This window comes from Solea solea, chromosome 10, assembly GCF_958295425.1.
Source record: "Solea solea chromosome 10, fSolSol10.1, whole genome shotgun sequence".
Classification (NCBI taxonomy): Eukaryota; Metazoa; Chordata; class Actinopteri; order Pleuronectiformes; family Soleidae; genus Solea; species Solea solea.
In genome coordinates, this window is record NC_081143.1 from 29,242,503 (window position 1) to 29,261,577 (window position 19,075).

At 44.3% G+C, this 19,075-nt stretch overlaps 1 protein-coding gene across 3 annotated transcripts in view; it reads left to right on the top strand.

The window, feature by feature from the left end:
• The window catches only part of LOC131467690 (zinc finger protein Aiolos-like), a 51,613-nt gene that overhangs the window by 30,475 nt on the left and 2,063 nt on the right, over positions 1-19,075 (top strand). The window contains exons 3-10 of one of the 3 annotated variants that reach the window (XM_058641747.1): positions 509-577; positions 2,156-2,310; positions 2,776-2,825; positions 3,442-3,516; positions 6,864-7,295; positions 9,462-9,629; positions 9,986-10,087; positions 12,204-12,314. In XM_058641747.1, coding sequence (XP_058497730.1) covers positions 2,789-2,825; positions 3,442-3,516; positions 6,864-7,295; positions 9,462-9,629; positions 9,986-10,087; positions 12,204-12,314 — 925 coding nt within the window. In that variant the 5' untranslated portion in view covers positions 509-577; positions 2,156-2,310; positions 2,776-2,788. Of the gene's footprint in view, positions 1-508; positions 578-2,155; positions 2,311-2,502; positions 2,656-2,775; positions 2,826-3,441; positions 3,517-6,863; positions 7,296-9,461; positions 9,630-9,985; positions 10,088-12,203; positions 12,315-19,075 lie in introns of those variants that run through there. The other 2 variants (XM_058641749.1, XM_058641750.1) reach the window with 2 other exon arrangements.

The following is a 19,075-nucleotide window of genomic DNA, read 5'->3' on the forward strand; positions in this document are numbered from 1 at the left end:
ATGTTCAGATATTCACATATTCAGATGTTCAGATATTCAGATGTTCAGATATTCAGATGTTCACATATTCAGATGTTCAGATGTTAACATATTCAGATGTTCAGATATTCAGATGTTCAGATATTCACATATTCAGATGTTCAGATGTTCACATATTCAGATGTTCAGATATTCAGATGTTCAGATATTCACATATTCAGATGTTCAGATGTTCACATATTCAGATGTTCAGATATTCAGATGTTCAGATATTCACATATTCAGATGTTCACATATTCAGATGTTCAGATGTTCACATATTCAGATGTTCAGATATTCAGATGTTCAGATATTCACATATTCAGATGTTCACATATTCCGATGTTCAGCCTGTGAGGTTTAGAATCATGGCTTTTATTGGTCAACATCTCTCTCTCTTTTTTTCCCTCCGTTCCTTTGCCTCCGTTTTACCATGGAAACCCAGCATGTATTGTAAAGCCTTTGTGTGCTTTCTCTTTGCTTTTTCCAGGCTGGTGGCTGGTTGCCATAGGCGGGCTGTGGGCAGCAGCTGGGCCTTACAGGGCTGTGCACCACTCAGGTGGGTGTTGTAGTCAGTTGCACCCAGATTCCTCACCCCTTCTCTGCCTGGTCAAACATGAAAAAGCGTTAGGTAACCAGTGGCTTACACATGTTTCAATTTAAGTCAAATTTATTATCCCATCTGAGGGAAGTTGGGTCGCAGCCAGGTGTTAAAACACATGTGTAAACCATCGTGAACACAACGTTAGAAACAAATACAGATGACAAGGAAAAACACTGAAAGAGTCACCATGTGAGGAAACCTTTGTTAAAGGTCCTTGTGTAACACTTAGGACTTTTCTCTTCTCACAAATTACTCAAACTGCACATGGGTAACTTTCTATGTAAACATAAAACGTATTAGGCTTTTGTCGTCCTAGAATAAACCTTTTATTACTTGCTTTACAGAAGCCCAAACAGACAAACAGTCAGATGATTTGCATTTTCAAGCTTCCAACACAAATAGGGTCGAGGTTACAGTCCCTTAAAGAGTCCCTTAAAGAATCTATATGTCAATTATGAACTGCTGCACTTGTACCCATGGTTACAGCATGTTCATGCACATACAGTCGATGACTCTCTTTTATTTTCATAAACATTAAAACTATTCGCTTCATTTTTGTGTCAACGGGTGAACATTGGAAGTAAAAGTGTGTTTAGAGTCATCAGAGAGACGTACACAACAATAATATCAATGTTATTTTCCTTTTAATGTTTTCTGACATGGTTTATGAGAGAGAGAGAGAAATTGTGAAAATGATCCACACCAGAATCTGTTTTCTGCGGTCCTCTGCGGCCTCAGGGCTCGTACACACACGTTCTTTATCCACATGAAACCAGAGTGGAAACATCTCTAACCTTCACTGTTTTCATACAGATTATTAGAGTTACTGGTATTTTCAACATGTCATTCTCCCCTGGCATCAACGAGGAGGTTTTTAATTACTAATAGAGATTGTTGTGAGTGATCAGCAGTTTATGAAAACTGTGACGCTGTTTTTATCGATGGCATCAGTGAGAACACGAGACTCTGGTGAACACGCGCTCATCTTCTGACCGTTAGCTCATCCTCAGTGTCATTTATTTCATCAGTGGGATCATCTCAAACGTTAGTGACACCATTATCACCTACGTTAAAATACAGCAGATTTATACCCATTCTGTAAAAGTTCTCATTCTATGACAAAGTGCAATAAGTTATAAACCTTATTAACCTATAACTTTAAATCTAAATACACTTACAAATTGTTTTGAATAGTTTTTTGTCACGTACAGGATGAAGAGTAACAGGAGCTCGTGTTCACACAACCAAATACAAACGTGAAAGTGTCTTTAAAGAGTTGTTGTCTTGCCTCAGTATGAAAAGGAGCGTTATAGTTGGGCCACAAGGTGGCGTAATAGCTCCTTAAATTGAACAAGTCAGGAACCATGAGAACAGCCTGAAATGATGTTAAACCATCACAACCACAGTCACTTATTAGTTTCCCTTAAAAACATAAATCATGAAATCCAAAGATTTTTAAAAGGTTTGATCATAAATGAGTATGAACAGAGTCAGGCTTGATTCAGAACACTCGTCTTTGCTCCACCTTCACAGCAGGTTCCTGTTTCTTTAAGGGATCGCTCCAAAATTCACCGCCGTGACGTCGCATATTCCATATTCAGAGAAAGTCCCGTGGCGGCGTGTGGTGTGGGATCTCCTGCTGCCAGAGCGCTTTTCTCCTGCAGGTGCTGAGCAAACAAAAAGAGCAGGTAAGACTTCATCATTCCTCAAATGAAAAGCAAAAAAGGAGAATAACATGAGGGCGTTTGTTATTGCTCTGAAAAGTGAGTCAGTCTACAGTTGAAAGTTTGAAGTGGTTCAAGGCTTTTAAACCGGCGCTAAATGTCTATTTTCTTTGAAATGTCTTGAGCTCTTTTCTATTCAGCCCCCATCTACAGACCTGACAGGAAATACATGGCTTGCAGTGAACAGCAGGTCTTTCTCATCAGGCTAAATGTAGACGCACGCTCGATCAACCGTGCGCTTTTACCAATGTTTCTCTTTTATAAACGGCGGGAAAAGTCAGTGTTTCTTCACAGGCTCTGTAGAAAATAGTAAGTGAGGGTTTTAATGGAGACGTTGCCACGACGAGTGTGTGGAGCAGAGTTTCCACATCATGAATGTGTACAGGAAATCCTCTGTAAACACATTTAAAAGATAACTTCTCTCCACAGAGCTGCTTTCATCATGGACACGGACAAACATCCAGAGGACGATGGCACGGGTGAGTGTCTGATTCCAGTGTTTTGTGATGAGTGGACCAATGACTTTTTCATCTATGATTCAAATTAGTATTACAAATTCTTTTTTCATCCCAAAGTTTCTGATGACCTGTTTTATCTATTTAATATTTACTTTATATATAGTTTGTGTTGAAAATACTGTATTTAACAGGGAGTGTTGTGACCGATACTGATACCGATATCATGACCTCGAATATGTACCGATACCGATATCAGCCCCATACATTTACCACCTGGGTATTTTCCGCAGTTTCAAAGACACAATTCTACAACCGTGAAACAGATATTCTGTTCATATAAAGAAGAAATGATCAGCGTTTAACATGACCAATACTAAGTTTATCAGATCATTATAATAATTGCAGTACAGTGGAGACGTTAGAAACAAAAAAGGAAATCATCCAAATATATGGGCCACATAAATAAGCATCACCTCTGATATCATTTTGAATGCTTTTTTCTTTGTATTAATGTGTGAAGGTGTTTCTGTGTTTGTCTGTGTGTCGAGCACTTTGTGTTACGTTGTCTGTGCATGAAAAGTGGAAAACTACGTTTCATTGATTTCATTTGATTAAATATTCTGTGTGGCATTTCCAGACGTTTGCAGTGATGCTGCAGATATGAAGACACAGGAGGAAGAAGAAGAAGAGAACGCACTACAGTTAACTGCAGGTAGGATTATTCCATGCAGGACTTCACACACACACACACATATTCTTTACATTATGTTTCTCATTAGGAGAAGGTCAAAGTTAATCTGTTCATTATTTTCTTGAAAAATCAATCAGTTTGATCCAGAAAATGTAGAAAAATGTTTCCAAAACTTTCAATTTGATTATTTTCTTTAACACAAACCAAAATGATTCTGTTTAAATGGAACATTGTGACATTTTAGAAACTAAAAAAATCTGATTTAATTATTTAAAACTGGTTACAGGCCTGAAGCTGTTGATTAGGAATGTCAAATAATGGTTTTCAGTGTGGAAGGTTTCACATATACTTACTGGCCACTTTATTAGGTACACTTGGCAGGAGTGGCACCCAGTGTGATGGAAGCGTAGCTGTAGCTCATCTGATTCGAGATTCAAAATATTGTGCATTCAGAGATGATCTTGATCATACTTTGGTTGAAAAGGGTGATTATTTGAGTTACTGTTGCTTTTTCCCTCATCTCCAAAAGGCTGCTCGTTCTCGATATTTTCTCTTTTTTGAACAATTCTCTGTAAACACTAGAGATTTTTGGGGGTGAAAATGAACAGCAGAGCGGCAGTCTCTGAAACCATGTCACCTTTAAAGGCCCTTCAATCACGTTTCCTGCTCATTCTTTGAAATTCAGCAGGTCGTCTGGACCATGTCTACATGCCTGAATGCATCGAGTTGATGTGACTGACGGGTGTGAACAAGCAGTTGAACTGGTGTACCTAATAAAGTGACTGGTGAATGTTGAGCTGGGCCATTTCCAGTGCTTGTCTTCTAACGTTAGCACCAGTCGTTACTTTCTAAACCATGAGAAAGTTTATTTCATCCTGGGATCATCTGAACCAGAGGTTCTCAGACGTTTTACACCAAGCTGATCTCTCTGTAACATCATCAGTGAAGTCAGTGACAGACTTTTCATCATTTGCTCTCTCATCATCCTCCTCTTCCTCACATACATACTTCACACACTGGTATAGTGACATTAGCTTAAGATGGAGCGAGAGATAAAGAGACTAATGATTATAATTAAATAAATGTTGATATTTGATTCCTCAGCTCCACTGCGATCACATACCCTGGTGTTTACAGTAGAACAGCATTTCTGATTTTCCACCACAGGAAGCTCACGAACCACCGGTGGTACACACACCACAGTTTGAGAACATATACACACATATACATATATACATATATGTGTATATACACATATATGTATATATACATATATGTGTATGTGTATATATACATATATGTATGTATACATACATACATATATGTATACATATATATGTATATATACACCTGTGTATATATACATGTGTATATATATATATATATATATATATGTGTACACATGTGTGTATATATATATATATATGTACATGTGTCAGCCCTAATCCTGATGTTTAAGGGGTCATGGTGGTCCAGAGTGTGTTTGTGCTCCTGACGTTCTCTGTGATAAAAGTCATAAAACATTAGCACATACTGAGCATTTCCTCCACATCGAGCAGTGACATTTCACACACAGCTCAACTGTGACCACCTTGTTTAACGCAAGACATCTTGTGAGTGGAAATGGTTTCAGAAACATGGTGTGACAGGACAGCTTTCCTATTTATTTTCTGACTGTTACCACTGAGCCCCCGCTGGGTTCACTTCCTAAAGCCGCGTTGTGCGTGTGATGCACAGCCTGCGGTTCACTGCTCTGAGACCCTGGACTCTATATCAGGCTTCTCTGAGCTCAGTGTAAAGTTTCCATAGCACCTCTGAGAGCGTTCCACAATACAAGACGCTGCTCTTCAGCTCATCACCAGTCACCGCCGTGACCACAGTGTGGTTTCTGGATGGAGCTGCGTATACGACGGGGTCGGTTGACGCTAAAGCGAGTGGCGAGGTGAGAGGTCCTGCACACCAGGCCTCAGGACTGTTGCATGTCAGCACATGAGCTGCTGAGAAATGTGCTGTCTGTGCAGCGTGTGACTGACATTTGTTCAGTCAGAAAAGCTGCAGATGCAGATAAAGGTTGTTGTTTGTTTGTAACAAACACCATAAACTCTCGATCTGAAGTCTTCTTTTCAAAGCAGACAGAGAATCTGCGTGTGCCTGAGGCGCCTGCTGCTTCTCTCTCCTGGCCTGGTTTTACTTTTCAGAGGAAATGCCTTCCCCTTATCTTAAGCACACATCTTCTGAATCTATCTGTGACACTGGCCCAAATGAAGCTACCTACAGAGATGAACTCGTGCTAATATCAAACTGTCGACTATTAATATAAATGTAGAAGTGACAGTGTGGAGTGAATGAAGCTCATTTAGCCCCTTATTTGGAAGTGAGTCAAATCCAGATTTGACTAAAGAGGCTTAAACGCCACTTTATTGTCATCGCTGACTCTCAGGTATTCAGTCAACAGATAAGCAGTTGACACTCATTCATATCAACGGTTCTCAACAGTTTTTCACTTCACATGACTCATTTAGACGACTCATCAGAACGTACAGTCGCATAATAACATTTAATGTACACAGTTTGACTGCAGCATTATTCCTCCCAGTGTCAGGGAACTACGGTGGCCTTCATTTACCAAAAAGGATCTTTTTATGTAAATATTATTACATGACAAAGTTATTCACATCTCCTCGAGCCGGACACACACACAAACAAACAAACAAACAAACAAACAAACGTGATTGTTGTTGTGGTCTGTGACGCCCGTCTCTGCTGCCCCACTGCGGCGTAAAGCTAACAGCTAAGCTAACAGGTGCCTTGATGCTGCTGGACCACTTGTTAGCTACTTCGGGTCCTGCGATGCACTTCAAGGCTGTATTTAGGTGTAATCGACCGAGACAAACAAAAAAGTCGACCCTGACCATGGCCTCAACTCAACAGGAAGTCGGCCATTTTGAACTGTGGCGTCCATTTTGGCCATTTGCACCATACGTAAATGAGTTTGACACAGATTCAAAAGTGAGTTCAGGGAAGTGCTGCACTCCCCAGAAACTGGCCCATTTTCAATGGAACTGCAATGAGTTTCAGATGTTCAAGGTTGAACAGATATTTAAATGTTTGGATAAAAAAAGAGTCTGGAAACATGGTGGCACAAAATGGCGGCGTTAGTGAAGCAAGGGCCTTTGCCCAAAGTGCAAATAACAGGCTGATTCTAAGGCTGTGAAAAGCAAAGTGTTGAGTTTCTGCCAGTGAAAGCTCCCTGACAGTCTGCACTGCATCACTACGCCCCCATCTTTGAACTGATGTCTCACTACAGTCAGGATCAGTGTTTCTTTCATCAAATGTCTGTGCTTTCTCTTTGCTTCCTCTCTGCCTAGGTGTGATAAAGACTGAGGCAGAGGAAATGGAAGATACCGAGCCGTATCTCAAGGCTGAAAAAGAAAGCGAAATTGTCCCAAAAGAAGAAGCAGAGGGAGTCAGCGAGGACGGGATGGAGGAAGGGTTCGATGAGGAGAGGACGGAGGAGGATGACGATGAGGAGAGGGATGGGGAAGGGGACGAAGAGGGAGATACCCTGAATGAGCCACAGGACCTGTCTCTCGTGGACTACTCTCGGTACGACAGTGTGGCGCTGCCAGACGCCCACACTGCAGCAGAGGCAGCAGAGGCAGCAGAGGCAGCAGAGGGGACGTACGCGTCTGAAGCCGCGGGGCCCCGCATTCAGGCTCCAGGCAAACTCAGCTGTGACATCTGTGGCCTGTCCTGCGTCAGCATCAACGTGCTGCTCGTGCACAAGCGCAGCCACACGGGTGAGCGCAGGAACACACCCGACCTCAAACACAACGCTTGTGCAATGATTGCGCTGCTGATAACGTTTGAAGATAGCGCTCACGTTAATGAGGTCAGATGGAGCGTTTGATTGGGTCTGAATGTCATTCATGACGCACATGTCCTCACCAGTGCCACAGCACCAGCTCATGAAATGATACACCTGATTTATGCACTTCTTAGGGCTGCAACTCACCATTATTTTCATAATCGATGACTCTGTCCATTATTTTCTCGATTAATCGATTAATCAAACCTGCACATGATGATGTTCTCAAATGTCTTGTTTTGTCCACAAACCAAAATGATTCACTTTTAATGATTTCTTTGTTCTCCGGAGCAAAGAATCGAAGAAAATACTCACATTTAAGAAGCTTCAACGATCAGAAATGTTGTTTTGATCATGAAAAAAACTTTGAACCGATTAATCGATTATGAAATAGTTGTCGACTAATTAAGTAATCAATTAATGGATGAATTGTTTCAGCTCTAGACATGTTGTGATGTTGGTTGCAATATACAGTTAGGTGCAGATACAGTATGTAACACACACACACACACACACACACACACAGGACTCTGCATTGACTTCCATTCATCTACACAGCCTAAACAAAGCATTATCTCTAACATGAAACATGACCATTTTACCTTATTACCCTAAATTAGCCCTCAATGCAAGGCAGGGGACGTTTCTTTATACAGCACATTTCAACAAGAGTTCATTTCAAAGTGCTTTACAATAAAAAGGAAAGAAAATGAAAGAAACAGCAGCATTAAAGATATAAAGGCATAAACAATAAAACACACACACACACATTTAAATAGAGAGGTAAAAGAAAGAGGGGAGTGAAAGGAAATTAAAAGAGACATTAAGACCAGGTCTTTGTCTCCTTCCACAAAACATTACCTTATATATATATATATATATATAGTGTATGGATGAAGATATACATACTGTAGACGGTCACTTTGATTGTTAAATGAGTTTGTGTTCAGCCGAACAGAATCACATTCATAGTGGATAGTTGAGTGTTGAGGTGAAACATGACGGACTCTTTGCTGCTGAAGAGTCGAGCAGAATTACAGACTATGAAACCCGACAGGCTGTGTTTTGGAAATGGGAAGTCAACAACGCAATGTGCTTGTTATTTGTGTGGTTTCAGTCGTGAGAACTTGGTTTTTTTAGGTTTTGTTGTCTTGTTCCCTTTTCAACGGTGGTGAATGATGCAGGTTTTTTGTGTTCTTTTGCAATTCACGGTCACTCATACAACTAAAAACGTCCAGCGTGTATAATTCCTTATATATTTCAGCTATGACAGTATTTCTGTTCAAAGTTGCCTCAAATTACTGCTGGAAATGATCAGCTTTAGAACATGAGACAACTCATTACTATTTCCTTTACCTCTCGTGGACATACTTCAAATTTTGTTTCTTATTCTAATGTTGAATGTGAATAGTTTATAAACTTCTAACATTGTAGACTGCAGCTGCTTCTTATACACAGCTGCAGTCTGTGTTACAGGTGTTTACGTATCACAGTCAATGCAGTCCAAAAATAAAGAATGAGCCGTCGCACTGTGGACACATGGAGCCACAAGATGGAGGCTCTTGTAAAGCAAGGGCCTCCATGAAAGTTACATTGTGATGTATGTATGTATATATATATATATATATATATATATATATATATATATATATATATATATATATATATATATATATATATGTATATATATATATATATATATATATATATATATATATATATATATATATATATATATATATGTATATATATGTATATATATATATATAGATATATATATATATATATATATATATATATATATATGTATATATATGTATATATATATATATAGATATATATATATATATATATATATATATATATATATATAGATATATACATATATATGTATATATATATATATATATATATAGATTGTTTGTTTTTGAAATCCTGGTATATTCCATTTCTGATACTTAAACTTCTTTAAGTTACACACTGAACATTTAAGAAGTCGTATGAATGTGTGACAGTTGACATTATTTTAAGTTCATTTGTTTGTGATGATGTTAATGCTGCGTGTGTGTGTGTGTGTGTGTGTGTTGTCTTCCTTCAGGCGAGAGGCCGTTCCACTGCTCTCAGTGCGGGGCCTCCTTCACCCAGAAGGGAAACCTGCTTCGCCACATCAAACTCCACTCTGGGGAGAAGCCTTTCAAATGCCCCATGTGCAGCTACGCCTGCCGCCGCCGTGACGCTCTGAGCGGGCACCTGCGCACCCATTCTGGTACCACTCACACTGAAGTGCACTGTAGCTCTCTGCACCTGTCTTCATGTTGGTTGAATTTCTCGCTCCGTGTGAATCTGAGCTCTGCTGAGCTGGCATCGCGATGGCGGTTTTTCCAGTAACACCGGCCGTGCACTCTCATACGGTGACACGTGTTACGTATGACATCTTACTCACTCACCACTGGAAACTTACTCATTCACTTTCAGTTCACTACCTGCAAACTAATATGCACATCATCACGGCTTTTGTCTTCTGTTATTTTATGAAACCACAAACTTAAGGAAATAATACTCACTGTCCATGTTGATGTTTTTAATGTCGATGTGTGTGATTAACTGAAACTGCTGTTGCAGTGGAGAAGCCCTTCAAGTGCACACACTGCAGCCGCAGCTACAAGCAGCGGAGCTCCCTCGAAGAGCACAGAGAACGGTGTCATGTGTACATTCAGAACAAAGGTGAGCGTCACTCACACTAAACAACATCTTTATCCTCCGTGTGTGTGTGTGTGTGTGTGGACAAACAACCATTGACACCACGGTCAGTTTAGAGGAGGGGTCTCAGACTCAAAAGGAGCTGTCAGTCATGTTCATGTTTTATAAAAAACAACCGTTCACTATTAAAGTTCATTAAAGTTCTGTCACAATATTCCATCATGATTCACATTTTACACACTTTCAAAATAATACAATTTCTGATTCAAATGAATGTACAAATATCACAAGCAAACATTTAGGTGGCGGGCCGCATGAAATCGACTGGAGGGCCACATGAGGCCCGCGGGCCCTGAGTTTAAGACCTCTGGTTAAGAGTGTCCATTTACCCTCTGCATGTTTTTGGGCGGTGGGAGGAAACACAGAGAGAACATGCTAACTCGGGGTTCGACCTGGTATTCGACCTGGTGACCTTCTTGCCGTGAGGCAGCAGTGCTCACCACTCGGCGCCGTGTGACCCACTTTTAAGATTTAAGGTAAAAATAAAAAGCACATCTGTGCATTTCTGCAGTAGGTGGTAGATGAGGTTGATTGACAGCGAAGCTTCAGACGTCACATGACTCGGTTTGTTTTCAGCGGCAGGAAAAAGCTTCTGAAATGAAAGGTTTCAAACTAACGTTCACAAAAGTAACGTTAGTTAACCAGGAAGTGAGACAGAGTGAAGACTTTAACTGTATATGCACGCTCACTTCCTGGTTTACACAAGCCACTCCCACTATTTTTGTTTACTTGTCATCACTGAGTTCTAGAATCTTCTGGAGGCCTTTTTCATTTTTAGCTCATGTTGAATACCTCAGGGCTAACACACACACATTTGATAGAAATGGTTTTTGTTTGAAACTTATCATTTATAATCAACTTATCATTTATAATTAACTTATCATTTATAATGAACTTATCATTTATAATGAACTTATCATTTATAATTAACTTATCATTTATAATGAACTTATCATTTATAATTAACTTATCATTTATAATGAACTTATCATTTATAATGAACTTATCATTTATAATGAACTTATCATTTATAATGAACTTATCATTTATAATGAACTTATCATTTAGTGGAAGTTGTAAGTCGTGCTCTGTAGTGACTTGGTGGTTGGCTTGTTTGGTGCATTACCGCCACCTTCTGGACTGGAGTGTCAAATCTAAACTGCTGTTGGTCTTAAACGGGGCGTTAAACATCACGTTTGTAACTCATTCTTATTTATGTTTTTATTTATTTCCCTGGTTTGACATATTAATATATATAAACAATGAAATACTACACAGAGGATCATATACATATAAACACTGATTATAATAATGACTCAGAACGCTAACAGTACATTGTGGACCGTGTCTGAGGGCCGCGTCTGTGAGGACCGCGTCTGTGAGGACCGTGTCTGAGGACCGTGTCTGTGAGGACCGCGTCTGTGAGGACCGTGTCTGTGAGGACCGTGTCTGTGAGGACCGTGTCTGAGGACCGTGTCTGTGAGGACCGCGTCTGTGAGGACCGTGTCTGAGGACCGTGTCTGTGAGGACCGCGTCTGTGAGGACCGTGTCTGTGAGGACCGTGTCTGAGGACCACGTCTGTGAGGACCGTGTCTATGAGGACTGTGTCTGTGAGGACTGTGTCTGAGGACCACGTCTGTGAGGACCACGTCTTTGAGGACTGTGTCTGCAGCAGCGGCGGGAAGACAGATACTTGCTGTAGGGCAAATGGTTCAGCCCAACACTAACGTACCCGCCTTCTGCGTCTAACCGCTCCGTTCTGGCAGGACACAGACTCTGCTTCTGTGGTTGTTTAAGTTCATGCCTGATGAGGAAGTACATCCTCATCCTGTGGTCTCTCCTCCTGCACTCGAGAAGTCAAAAAGCACCAGGAAGTGAAGTCAAACGCAGCCTCTGATCTCAAATTAATATCTCCTTCCTCCCCCGCGTGCCTCCGCCTCGAGCACTGACGGCTGTTTTGCAATCACAACCACAAAGCCTCACAGATGGACACTGGTTGCTGCTCAGTGCACTTCATTTATTCCTCACCTCCTCACCTCCTCACCTCCTCACCCTCTCACTCTCTCACTCTCTCACACAGAGGACGGCCACGCACCCAGGACTCAGATGGGCACTGAACGTGCACTGCTGCTTGACCGGCTCGCCAGCAACGTGGCCAAGCGGAAGAGCTCCATGCCTCAGAAGTTCACGGGTAAGAGCAGCTGAGGTCACAGACTCACAGACTCACAGACTCAGACACAGACTCAGAGACTCAGAGACTCAGACACAGTCTCAGACACAGACTCAGACACAGACTCAGACTCAGAGACTCAGACACAGACTCAGAGACTCAGACACAGCAGGTCAGAGTGCAGCTGCACAATCTGATTTTCACTGATTGTGATTTTTATGACTCATCGTTTATTGAAATCATAAAAGATTCAAAGATACAAAACTTTCATGGTAGCATGTTGTGTTTATTAAACAATCGCAGTGTGTGGAGATTTCAATATTACACTATTGCATATTTCAAGTTCTCCCTTTTTTGTGATGAATGTTGCAGCCGTGGCCCAGTGATGCCATTTAACTGTTTTTAATTGAGTCATAAAAGCCTGTATTTTCAGTTTGATTGATAAATAACAGGGATAACTTGATACCACTTGAAAACATATGATTCTGATGCTGTTCTGAGACATTTGTTAAACTATGTGGAATTGTTTAACAAGTGTTCTGCAGTGAAAATGCTCTTTTCACTGCACTCCAACACTCATATCAGCTCATATTCATGTTTATAATATCCTCCTGTTAATAAGTGTTTATGTTTTTAAATATTATATTATGATGTTAAACTTTCACGCTTTACAAAACACAATTCATGTTTTGCTGATTCCTTCAAATTGTCTGTCTGAGCTACTCGTCTCTCTCTGTCTTAGTGTTGTCTTTCTGCCTGTCTGTCTGTGTGTGTGTCTGTCTGTCTGTCTGTGTGTCTGCCTGTCTGTCTGTCTGCCTGCCTGCCTGTCTGTCTACCTGTCCGTCTGCCTGCGCTGGCTTCCACCTCTGGTTGAAGAGGAACTGAGGGCAGCGCCGCGGCCTCGTACCTGCACACATCACAGCGTGGTCTGGTCTACAGTCTGTGGCATTCTGGTGTCATAGGTGCGTATTTGAATAAATGAACGTGTGAGAAAGAGAGAGAGCGACAGGCAGAGAGTGAGAGGAAGACATGTGCATGTGCTGTTTCCAAAACTCTGAGGAAGAAGGATCAAAGAGTGACTTTCAGTAAATGGCTGACATGGAACAGTGATTTACACACACACACACACACACACTCACTCTGGTTTCCATGACTTCAGAGGACATCGACTCACAACATTTCTTCACTTGTGTGATCATGTTTGTCCTCATGATGAAGACACTAAACCTAAACCTAACCAGTTCCTCAGAAATGAGATTCTGCCTCATTAGGACCAGGTTCTGGTCTCCATGTTGTCACAAACAGAGAGGTAACAAATACAAGTCGTCGCTCACACTCACACTCACACACACACACGCGTGTTCAACAGTTGACTCTCACCTTTGTAGTTGAGCCTGACTAACTCTGGAGTTTCACATGTCAGCCTCGAGCTGCAAACAAAGGTGTTTGGGCAAAAGTGTCTCCATCAGGCTGACAAATGAAGTGCGATCTTTCAATATGACAACCACAGGGGAAAAGAGAAGTAAGTGTGCGACCGCAGAGAGAGAGAGACACACAGCGAGAGAGAGAGAGAGAGAGAGAGCGCAGGCGGGAGGCGAGAAACGTGAGCAGGTGTCTCTCGGTCTGTTCCTCTGATCTGCATCGTGTGCTTCCTCTCAGGATTCCCTGATGCTTCAGAGCTGCTCGTGGTTCTGTTCCAGTCTTTACATGAAGAGCGTTTGTATGAGGCACTGACGCGTCGTCAACACTGACTTTACACGAGGAGAGTTTGTATGAGGCACTGACGCGTCGTCAACACTGACTTTACGCGAGGAGCGTTTGTATGAGGCACTGACGCGTCGTCAACACTGACTTTACACGAGGAGCGTTTGTATGAGGCACTGACGCGTCGTCAACACTGACTACACGAGGAGCGTTTGTATGAGGCACTGACGCGTCGTCAACACTGACTTCACACGAGGAGCGTTTGTATGAGGCACTGACGCGTCGTCAACACTGACTTTACACGAGGAGCGTTTGTATGAGGCACTGACGCGTCGTCAACACTGACTTTACACGAGGAGCGTTTGTATGAGGCACTGACGCGTCGTCAACACTGACTTTACACGAGGAGCGTTTGTATGAGGCACTGACGCGTCGTCAACACTGACTTTACACGAGGAGCGTTTGTATGAGGCACTGACGCGTCGTCAACACTGACTTTACACGAGGAGCGTTTGTATGAGGCACTGACGCGTCGTCAACACTGACTTTACACGAGGAGCGTTTGTATGAGGCACTGACGCGTCGTCAACACTGACTTTACACGAGGAGCGTTTGTATGAGGCACTGACGCGTCGTCAACACTGACTTTACACGAGGAGCGTTTGTATGAGGCACTGACGCGTCGTCAACACTGACTACACGAGGAGCGTTTGTATGAGGCACTGACGCGTCGTCAACACTGACTACACGAGGAGCGTTTGTATGAGGCACTGACGCATCGTCAACACTGACTTCACACGAGGAGCGTTTGTATGAGGCACTGACGCGTCGTCAACACTGACTTTACACGAGGAGCGTTTGTATGAGGCACTGACGCGTCGTCAACACTGACTACACGAGGAGCGTTTGTATGAGGCACTGACGCGTCGTCAACACTGACTTTACACGAGGAGCGTTTGTATGAGGCACTGACGCGTCGTCAACACTGACTTTACACGAGGAGCGCTTGTATGAGGCACTGACGCGTCGTCAACACTGACTACACGAGGAGCGTTTGTATGAGGCACTGACGCGTCGTCAACACTGACTTTACACGAGGAGCGTTTGTATGAGGCACTGACGCGTCGTCAACACTGACTACACGAGGAGCGTTTGTATGAGGCACTGACGCGTCGTCAACACTGACTACACGAGGAGCGTTTGTATGAGGCACTGACGCGTCGTCAACACTGACTTCACACGAGGAGCGTTTGTATGAGGCACTGACGCGTCGTCAACACTGACTTTACACGAGGAGCGTTTGTATGAGGCACTGACGCGTCGTCAACACTGACTTTACACGAGGAGCGTTTGTATGAGGCACTGACGCGTCGTCAACACTGACTACACGAGGAGCGTTTGTATGAGGCACTGACGCGTCGTCAACACTGACTTTACACGAGGAGCGTTTGTATGAGGCACTGACGCGTCGTCAACACTGACTACACGAGGAGCGTTTGTATGAGGCACTGACGCGTCGTCAACACTGACTACACGAGGAGCGTTTGTATGAGGCACTGACGCGTCGTCAACACTGACTTTACACGAGGAGCGTTTGTATGAGGCACTGACGCGTCGTCAACACTGACTACACGAGGAGCGTTTGTATGAGGCACTGACGCGTCGTCAACACTGACTTTACACGAGGAGCGTTTGTATGAGGCACTGACGCGTCGTCAACACTGACTTTACACGAGGAGCGCTTGTATGAGGCACTGACGCGTCGTCAACACTGACTTTACACGAGGAGCGCTTGTATGAGGCACTGACGCGTCGTCAACACTGACTTTACACGAGGAGCGCTTGTATGAGGCACTGACGCGTCGTCAACACTGACTTTACACGAGGAGCGTTTGTATGAGGCACTGACGCGTCGTCAACACTGACTTTACACGAGGAGCGTTTGTATGAGGCACTGACGCGTCGTCAACAATGACTTTACACGAGGAGCGTTTGTATGAGGCACTGACGCGTCGTCAACACTGACTACACGAGGAGCGTTTGTATGAGGCACTGACGCGTCGTCAACACTGACTACACGAGGAGCGTTTGTATGAGGCACTGACGCGTCGTCAACACTGACTTCACACGAGGAGCGTTTGTATGAGGCACTGACGCGTCGTCAACACTGACTTTACACGAGGAGCGTTTGTATGAGGCACTGACGCGTCGTCAACACTGACTTTACACGAGGAGCGTTTGTATGAGGCACTGACGCGTCGTCAACACTGACTTTACACGAGGAGCGTTTGTATGAGGCACTGACGCGTCGTCAACACTGACTTTACACGAGGAGCGTTTGTATGAGGCACTGACGCGTCGTCAACACTGACTTTACACGAGGAGCGTTTGTATGAGGCACTGACGCGTCGTCAACACTGACTTTACACGAGGAGCGTTTGTATGAGGCACTGACGCGTCGTCAACACTGACTTTACACGAGGAGCGTTTGTATGAGGCACTGACGCGTCGTCAACACTGACTTTACACGAGGAGCGTTTGTATGAGGCACTGACGCGTCGCCAACACTGACTTTACACGAGGAGCGTTTGTATGAGGCACTGACGCGTCGTCAACACTGACTACACGAGGAGCGTTTGTATGAGGCACTGACGCGTCGTCAACACTGACTACACGAGGAGCGTTTGTATGAGGCACTGACGCATCGTCAACACTGACTTCACACGAGGAGCGTTTGTATGAGGCACTGACGCGTCGTCAACACTGACTTTACACGAGGAGCGTTTGTATGAGGCACTGACGCGTCGTCAACACTGACTACACGAGGAGCGTTTGTATGAGGCACTGACGCGTCGTCAACACTGACTTTACACGAGGAGCGTTTGTATGAGGCACTGACGCGTCGTCAACACTGACTTTACACGAGGAGCGCTTGTATGAGGCACTGACGCGTCGTCAACACTGACTACACGAGGAGCGTTTGTATGAGGCACTGACGCGTCGTCAACACTGACTTTACACGAGGAGCGTTTGTATGAGGCACTGACGCGTCGTCAACACTGACTACACGAGGAGCGTTTGTATGAGGCACTGACGCGTCGTCAACACTGACTACACGAGGAGCGTTTGTATGAGGCACTGACGCGTCGTCAACACTGACTTCACACGAGGAGCGTTTGTATGAGGCACTGACGCGTCGTCAACACTGACTTTACACGAGGAGCGTTTGTATGAGGCACTGACGCGTCGTCAACACTGACTTTACACGAGGAGCGTTTGTATGAGGCACTGACGCGTCGTCAACACTGACTACACGAGGAGCGTTTGTATGAGGCACTGACGCGTCGTCAACACTGACTTTACACGAGGAGCGTTTGTATGAGGCACTGACGCGTCGTCAACACTGACTACACGAGGAGCGTTTGTATGAGGCACTGACGCGTCGTCAACACTGACTACACGAGGAGCGTTTGTATGAGGCACTGACGCGTCGTCAACACTGACTTTACACGAGGAGCGTTTGTATGAGGCACTGACGCGTCGTCAACACTGACTACACGAGGAGCGTTTGTATGAGGCACTGACGCGTCGTCAACACTGACTTTACACGAGGAGCGTTTGTATGAGGCACTGACGCGTCGTCAACACTGACTTTACACGAGGAGCGCTTGTATGAGGCACTGACGCGTCGTCAACACTGACTTTACACGAGGAGCGCTTGTATGAGGCACTGACGCGTCGTCAACACTGACTTTACACGAGGAGCGCTTGTATGAGGCACTGACGCGTCGTCAACACTGACTTTACACGAGGAGCGTTTGTATGAGGCACTGACGCGTCGTCAACACTGACTTTACACGAGGAGCGTTTGTATGAGGCACTGACGCGTCGTCAACAATGACTTTACACGAGGAGCGTTTGTATGAGGCACTGACGCGTCGTCAACACTGACTACACGAGGAGCGTTTGTATGAGGCACTGACGCGTCGTCAACACTGACTTCACACGAGGAGCGTTTGTATGAGGCACTGACGCGTCGTCAACACTGACTTTACACGAGGAGCGTTTGTATGAGGCACTGACGCGTCGTCAACACTGACTACACGAGGAGCGTTTGTATGAGGCACTGACGCGTCGTCAACACTGACTTTACACGAGGAGCGTTTGTATGAGGCACTGACGCGTCGTCAACACTGACTACACGAGGAGCGTTTGTATGAGGCACTGACGCGTCGTCAACACTGACTACACGAGGAGCGTTTGTATGAGGCACTGACGCGTCGTCAACACTGACTTTACACGAGGAGCGTTTGTATGAGGCACTGACGCGTCGTCAACACTGACTACACGAGGAGCGTTTGTATGAGGCACTGACGCGTCGTCAACACTGACTTTACACGAGGAGCGTTTGTATGAGGCACTGACGCGTCGTCAACACTGACTTTACACGAGGAGCGCTTGTATGAGGCACTGACGCGTCGTCAACACTGACTTTACACGAGGAGCGCTTGTATGAGGCACTGACGCGTCGTCAACACTGACTTTACACGAGGAGCGCTTGTATGAGGCACTGACGCGTCGTCAACACTGACTTTACACGAGGAGCGTTTGTATGAGGCACTGACGCGTCGTCAACACTGACTTTACACGAGGAGCGTTTGTATGAGGCACTGACGCGTCGTCAACACTGACTTTACACGAGGAGCGTTTGTATGAGGCACTGACGCGTCGTCAACACTGACTACACGAGGAGCGTTTGTATGAGGCACTGACGCGTCGTCAACACTGACTACACGAGGAGCGTTTGTATGAGGCACTGACGCGTCGTCAACACTGACTTCACACGAGGAGCGTTTGTATGAGGCACTGACGCGTCGTCAACACTGACTTTACACGAGGAGCGTTTGTATGAGGCACTGACGCGTCGTCAACACTGACTACACGGGGAGCGTTTGTATGAGGCACTGACGCGTCGTCAACACTGACTTTACACGGGGAGCGTTTGTATGAGGCACTGACGCGTCGTCAACACTGACTTTACACGAGGAGCGTTTGTATGAGGCACTGACGCGTCGTCA